Here is a 6,848-nt window from a genome sequence, read left to right as displayed (position 1 = left end):
ACACATCCTCCTGGCACAGTCACAGCAGTGTGTGAGGGTGACACGGGCACACATCCTCCTGGCACAGTCACAGCAGTGTCTCTGGCTCTGTCCCTGTTTGCCCTGGGCAGGAGCAGGCTGTCCCTTACCGCTGTCCTGGTGGTGGCAGATGCCCAGCAGCTCATCGAAGGCGTGCAGGACCGTGCTCTGTGCCGCGCTGCCCCCCGAGAACGCCATGGGCTCCGGGGACACCCCCTCGTAGATCAGCCCGTGGGGCATGGCAGGGTTGTCCTTCCAGCTGAGCAGGGACAGAAAGTCAGGCAGAGCCATGGCTTGGGGACAGGGGACAGTGAGAAGGGACCTGGGCCAGTCTGTGCATCTCCTCTCCCAACTCAGCCCTGTCAGCCCTCCTCAGACGGGACAGAAACTTGGAAATCAAACGCTGTGCCAAGGCACACAATGAGGCCGTGGGTGTAGGGAGAAATCCTGAATTTTCCTTTTCCAGAAAAGTGTTCTCTGGGATCTCCATGGCCTGGTGAGCACCCTGTGCATGGTGCTGGGACACCCTGCCCTGCCTGGCTGCACCTCCTGCTCCAATTCGGGAAGGTTTGTGCAAGCAGAGCTGCCTTGAGAGTGGGAGATGGGAGGGGGCACTTTTCTTTTCTGGGCAATAGTGGCACTTTGAACCAATTCCTTGAATGTCAGTGGCTGTTTGGAAAAGCAGACAGTCACCCAAACCCTCCTGAGCCCTGAAAGTTTGGATTTTGCTTTGYTCCTGTTACTCAAGGTGATGTCTCTAAAGGATAAATAGATCCAGGCCAGGCTGTCTGTGCTTATCTCTGCAGATAACAAGGCAGAGATCGGATTTCCTCCCTCTGAGGCTGCTGGCCCTGGGCACTGCCTGTGCCTCCCCCTCACACACCCTGAACTCAGMCCCTGTCAGCTCCCCTTCTGCTGAAATGGAGAAGAGTTCACTCCCAAACAGAGAGGAGTTACGATTTCAGCGAGATAAAGTGCCTGGCACAAAAATAACTGTTGACCTTTAGCAGAATGCACCGTTCCATGAAGCTTTCGATGCTGGCTGCAGTCTGTTGGGCTGCAGGAACAGAATTTACACAAACCACAGAGAAAATAGATTCATTATCAAATACCAGAATATTTTTAGTTCYTCCAGAATTGTATTTATAGTAACTTCTACTAGTGGGAAGTTATTATAAGCAGAAGGGAATTTAAAAGGCATGTTTTCCCAGGCTGATGACCATCGAGACAAGGTCAGCTTGGATAAAAAATGAGAGAAACCTAATCATGATGCATGGAGCCTTTTTCTTGGGAATGCTGAGATACTATGGAGAAAAATAAAAATAGAACCCCCCTGAGAAGCCTGAGAAGGGAGTGAGTGTCTGCAGATGCTGCAGCCCCACAGGATGCTGAGGGATGGTGAACATGGGCTCTTGGGGCCATGGTTCTGCCTTGACTGAATGGTGTTTTCAGTGTTTGGGGGGATTTTCTTTTTTTCAGCTGACAAAATTGTAACAGCAGCACAAGAGTCTTGTTAGAGATGTTTCCTTAACACGCAGTGGGAAGAGCCCCTGCTCAGCTTTGCAGCTTTGTGTACACAGCGTGCAAGTAAAGAGAAATTCCTCTTCCCCTGTCAAAACTGTTTGGCCAAGAGCAGGAGTGATTCATTTGTGCACAGTTGTGGCTGTTGTGGCTGTCAGGGCTGAGCTGAAATGTGGGATGGTGGTGGGGCAGACCCCAGCCCTTGGCACAGCCCATAACTGCTGCAGGAATTGCTGAGGGACAGGAGCAGCACTGCCAGACCCCACATCCCATCAGGGCTGTCCCTCCCTGCACATTCCCGGCTCCCCCAGCCCTGGGAGCTCTGAAGGGAAACAGAATGCACTTACCCRGAGAGAAATATCCTGATCACAGTGTAGAACACCTCTGGATCCACATAGTCTGGAAGGAAGGCAGTGCCATCAGAGGTGACAGCAGTGACACCAGCACGGTGACAATTGCAGCGTGCTGCATCCTGCTCTCACCGTGCATCCTCCTCAGTGCCCTGCTCATGGCCTCGATGGCCCCTGCCAGCTGCTCCAGGGCTCTGTGCAGGGTGTCCTCATCTCGCTGCASCATGGCACCAAGGGCCCGGGGGATTGCCTGCCAGGGGAGAGSAGGGAGAGCACCGGGGCACAAAGGGACAGGATGTGTGTGTGCAGCAGCTCTGCACATCTGCTGCCACCCCTGCCCTGCCCAGCCAGTGTTCAGCAGGCAGGAGCACCCTGTGGGTGCAGCTCAGACACTTCACAGTTAGCAAAGAGCCCCAGGACATGGCAATATCCACCTTGATGCCAGGCACAGCTGCCTTCTCAACAAGCAGGGTGACCAGGATGAAGCCYCGCAGGCTCTCTCCCCCGGGCAGTGAGATGATGGTGTCCAGGTTCCTGCACAAAGGGGAGAGGACACAGAGGGGGAGCTCAGGATTTCCCTGCACCCTGCAGGACCCACCGAGCCCTTGGAACAAAACCCTCCCAGAATCCAGAGCCTCCTATCTGCACCCTGGGCCCAGAACAACAGGGGAGTGACTGCTCTGGTTTAGGGGGTCTGCCATCCTCCCAGTGCCCTCCCCATGGCCCAGGGCCACTGGATCTGTCCTGTCACAGTCACTTTGCTGTTGTTGCAGTGGCACTTGTGTGACAAACACCGTTTTCTTGTGTGCACACAYCAGGAGAGGTTCAGCCCAATGCTGCAGAGCTGAGCCAATCCAAACAAAACCAACACCTTTAGAAAATAAATGAGCATTAACTACTTACTCAATTTCCACAGGCCTGAAGGCGTTTCAGTTTTGRCCAACAAATGCACAAAAAAAGGGGAGCAGAGAGAGGGAGAGAGAGAAAGAGATTATAAATCATTCTAGTGACAGGCTGTGCTCTGCAGGCAATAGAGGAGCTGTCCCCAGAGGGGACATCCCTGTCCCCACAGAGTTCCAGTGTCCCACAAAGCTGATCCCAGCAAAGGTGGGATTGGAGGGGTTTTGGCAGAGCAGGAGCAGTCTGGGAMCAATCTGTCCCCAACACCTCATCACTGCTGCCCAAGTGCAGGCAGAACCGCGCTGGCAGTTGTTGTTTACCCGTTGGGGTCCTTCCTCCTCCAGTTGGCCAACACAAAATCTGCATGGCTGAGGATGGGGGGCAGGCCCAGGGCCTGGGACACCTCCCAGTAGGGGATGGCGAGATTTCGGGGCAGGACCTGAGGGGCACAGAACACATGGGGATGTTGTCAGGGGGCTGAAAGGGGCCTGTCTGCAGGCAGCAGCCACAGGAAAGAGGATTTGCTCCCATGGGGTGAGTCCTAGGGAAGCAGCACCAGCTCCCAGACCCAACGAGCAGCTGAACTTGCTGTGCCTTTGTTTACCTGCACGGGGCCCTTCTCGCCCTCCTGCCAGACGTAGCCCATGGTGATGAACCCGAGCACCAGATGKGCCAAGCGCAGCTCCTCGTGTCCTCGGAGGTGCTGGGGGCTCAGCTGCGGCATCTGCCAGGGAAACCCTTGGGAGCAAGGAGCAGCAATGCCAGCAGAGAGGTGGAGGGGCTGCCCCGCAGCTGGGGGACCCTTCCAGTACCTCCCCCCGCCTTTGAGTCTCCACGGCCACGTGCTCTGCAGGATTTGCTCCTGCTGCGCTGTGCTGCTTTGTGAGCAGGGACAGAAATCCCTGGGATTTTCCTCAAAAAGGAGTCCCTCTCCCTGGTGCTGGGATTCTCGTGAGCAGCTGATCCCTGTGTGCCACAAGGGCTGATCCCTGTGTGCCACAAGGGCTGATCCCTGTGTGCCACAAGGGTGGAGCCCGGCCAGGGGCTCATGGAGTGCCTGTGCTTCTTTGGCCGGGAGCATGGCTGGGATGAGACATGGTTCTTGTGCTCCAGCCCTTCCTGACATGGTTCTTGTGACCCCACAGGGTCCCCTGCTCCAGCCCTGCCTGACATGGTTCTTGTGACCCCACAGGATCCTCTGCTCCAGCCCTTGCTGGCTGCTGAGCACTTGGATCTGCTGCGGGAGTTATTTCTGTGCAAAGCTGAGACTTTGCTGTCACCTGGTGTCAGTTCTGGCTCAGCACACATCCGTGCTGCTGGGCTGCCTTGGCACAGGTTTTACAGACACTGCAGGGTCAGAGAACGGTCTGAGAGAGCTGCAGAGCAGGAAGGAGAGCAGCAGGGAGGAGAGCAGCAGGAAGGAGAGCAGCAGGGAGGAGGGCAGCAGAGCAGGAAGGAGAGCAGCAGAGCAGGAAGGAGAGCAGCAGAGCAGGAAGGAGAGCAGCAGGAAGGAGAGCTGCAGAGCAGGGAGGAGAGCTGCATACCTGGTGAACACGGGAGCGGAGCTGGTGGCTCACAATCAGCTGGGGCAGCTGACGGGCGATGTCCATCCAGGGGCCGTAGGGCGCCGGCAGCTCTGTCTTGGGGCAGAGGGAGGGCTGTGAATGTGCTCAGGCTCCCAACACCCCCAGCCCTGCACATCCCTGCTGATGGCTCATGCCTGGATCCCCCTCCTGTAAAACGAGCCTGGGTGGTCAAAAGTTCATGGATGATGAACAGGATCTGTCTGTCCCCATGCGCTCCCACTGTGGAGCCAGGCTGGTAATAAACAGCTCCACTTTGGGCACAGGAGACCTGCTCTGCTCTGCTCCCCAAAATCCTGTAGAGCCAGGGCCAGTGTGTAAATGGCACAGCTCCTTCTACTCTGCTCTGCTCTGTGCCATTTACTGCAGCTCCTTTCATCATTTTAAAGGGCAGGGSCTTGTCCTGTGAAACTGCCTGTGCCAAAATAGCAATGCCAAAAATGCCAAAAGGCCTGCGCCCACCTTCCTCAGTGCTCTTTGTGAGGTGTTACGGCAAAATGCTGAATCCAAGCCCCCCCAAAATGCTGAATCAAAGCCCCCCAAAAGCTGCTCACCAACCCCCGTATTCTCCTGTCTGCCTCCTGTAGCATGCAGAGGGGGAGGCACAGCCAGCTCCTACCAGAGGATTGGAAAGCAGGAAGCCAAACTCCTCGGAGACCTGAAAGCTGCTCAGAGCCAGAGGCAGAGGGGGCTCCTCGGTGTCCTCAGTGGCCTCCATTGCCGGACACTGGCCGTGGTGACAGGACGTTCCGTGGTGACAGCTGTGCTGTGGTGGCAGGAGGTGCTGTGGTGGCAGCTCTGCTGTGGTGGCAGCTCTGCCGTGGTGGCAGCTGTGCTGTGGTGGCAGGATGTGCTCTGGCCCTCACGGCCAGCTCGTGCTGAGCCTGCAGCAGGAGCGTACCTTGTCCTGGGGGAGAGCGGGGCCGGCTGCCCAATGGCCAGAGGGGCTGAGCAAACACGGCTAAAGGTCGCTGATAAGGCTTTGCCATGGAGAAAACACTGAGCGTGGTCCCTGTGGGCATCCACCCATGGGAAAGCCACAAACACCCCGAGGAAGGATGAGCCACACACATCCACAGCAGGAGCATCCACTTCAGAGGAGCCACAGCCCCTGAGCTGTCCCTGCCCAGCCTCAGGCAGCTCCACAGCCCTCACAGATGGGCAAACMCCAACCATCACCAGGTGCCCACAGAGAAAAGGGGACAATCCCCACCGCTGTGGCCCCTGGGCCCTGAGAGCAGGGCTGACTTTGACAAAAGCACAAACTACACAAATCATAAAACTACGGGGCACTGGCCATGACACCAGCTTTGCCAAACACCTTTAATCAGGGCCCACAGTGGTGCCCCCGCTTTGGCTGTTGTTTTGGGGCTGTGCCTCTCTTSTGCCCCACGCGAGGCTCTCGCTCCACATCCCTCTGCAGCTCCGGGTTCCGCCGCACATTTCGCTGCCGCTCTGGCTCCAGCTCCCTGYTCACATCCTGGCTGGTGCTGTGGGGAACCTACAATGGTGCCTTGGCCCTGACTGGCCCCAGGAAGCACCTCAGCCCAGGGAATGTCCCCATGATCCCCTGGGAACCACCCCATATACCCCATGGGAACCAGCTCCTCCCTTCCCTGCTCTCCTCAGCCTCCTGGGGAACACTGCAGCCCTGTCCCACACACCCCCAGGATCCCGCAGCAGCAGCAGGGCCCCACTCACCCCTCGGTGGCCGGTGGCTGCTGCCCATGGAAGCGGGCCAGCAGCTCCTGTCGCCACAGGCCGAGGCAGAGGGCTGCAGTGAGGACCAGCAGGACGAGGCTGGAGCCCAGCACCAGCCAGGCCATGTCACCGGGTCCCAGGACTGGCCTCGAGGGTGCTCCTGGCAGGAGAGAGCGCAGTTGGGCACGGGGCACTGCCTGCCCTGCCCACACCGTGCCCTGGTCACTGCCAGCCCTGCCCATGCCATGCCCTGGTCACTGCCAGCCCTGCCCTGCCCACACCATGCCCTGGTCACTGCCAGCGCTGCCCACACCGTGCCCTGGTCACTGCCAGCGCTGCCCACACCGTGCCCTGGTCACTGCCTGCCCTGCCCACACCGTGCCCTGGTCACTGCCAGCCCTGCCCTGGTCACTGCCAGCCCTGCCCACACCGTGCCCTGGTCACTGCCCGCCATGCCCTGGTCACTGCCAGCCCTGCCCTGGTCACTGCCAGCCCTGCTCACACCGTGCCCTGGTCACTGCCAGCCCTGCCCTGCCCACACCATGCCCTGGTCACTGCCAGCGCTGCCCACACCGTGCCCTGGTCACTGCCAGCCCTGCCCACACCATGCTCTGGTCACTGCCAGCGCTGCCCACACCGTGCCCTGGTCACTGCCAGCCCTGCCCACACCTTGCCCTGGTTACTGCCAGCCCTGTCCACACCGTGCCCTGGTCACTGCCAGCCCTGTCCACACCGTGCCCTGGTCACTGCCAGCCCTGCCCTGGTCACTGCCAGC

The 6,848-nt window shown here is 58.6% G+C and overlaps 2 protein-coding genes across 5 annotated transcripts in view; both read right to left on the bottom strand.

Moving 5' to 3' along the window:
* Positions 1-5,218, bottom strand: part of IDO2 (indoleamine 2,3-dioxygenase 2) — a 7,035-nt gene extending 1,817 nt beyond the window's left edge. For 2 of the 4 annotated variants that reach the window (XR_008966736.1, XM_057387879.1), the window contains exons 1-10: positions 5,154-5,218; positions 4,992-5,118; positions 4,334-4,429; positions 3,394-3,513; positions 3,110-3,228; positions 2,793-2,807; positions 2,324-2,423; positions 2,022-2,139; positions 1,887-1,938; positions 129-277 (exon numbers count right to left, since the gene is read on the bottom strand). Coding sequence is in view for 3 of the 4 variants with exons in the window: in XM_057387879.1 (XP_057243862.1) it covers positions 129-277; positions 1,887-1,938; positions 2,022-2,139; positions 2,324-2,423; positions 2,793-2,807; positions 3,110-3,228; positions 3,394-3,513; positions 4,334-4,429; positions 4,992-5,090 (868 nt within the window). In the remaining variant the exon portion in view is untranslated. Of the gene's footprint in view, positions 1-128; positions 278-1,886; positions 1,939-2,021; positions 2,140-2,323; positions 2,424-2,792; positions 2,808-3,109; positions 3,229-3,393; positions 3,528-4,333; positions 4,430-4,991; positions 5,119-5,153 lie in introns of those variants that run through there. The other 2 variants (XM_057387880.1, XM_057387881.1) reach the window with 2 other exon arrangements.
* Positions 5,219-5,320: 102 nt separating this feature from the next.
* LOC130586944 (disintegrin and metalloproteinase domain-containing protein 32-like) overlaps positions 5,321-6,848 on the bottom strand; it is a gene marked incomplete at its 5' end in the record, with an annotated part of 8,182 nt that continues 6,654 nt past the window's right edge. The window contains 2 exons of the mRNA XM_057387878.1: positions 5,321-5,862; positions 6,074-6,233. Of these exons, the coding sequence (XP_057243861.1) occupies positions 5,700-5,862; positions 6,074-6,233 (323 nt within the window). The remainder of the gene's footprint in view (positions 5,863-6,073; positions 6,234-6,848) is intronic.

The sequence above is a fragment of the Malurus melanocephalus genome, unplaced genomic scaffold, assembly GCF_030028575.1.
Source record: "Malurus melanocephalus ecotype Western Australia unplaced genomic scaffold, MMel_1.1 scaffold_1412, whole genome shotgun sequence".
Lineage (NCBI taxonomy): Eukaryota > Metazoa > Chordata > Aves > Passeriformes > Maluridae > Malurus > Malurus melanocephalus.
Note: the sequence above shows the minus strand (reverse complement) of the source record. Positions and strands in the feature narration are given on the sequence as shown.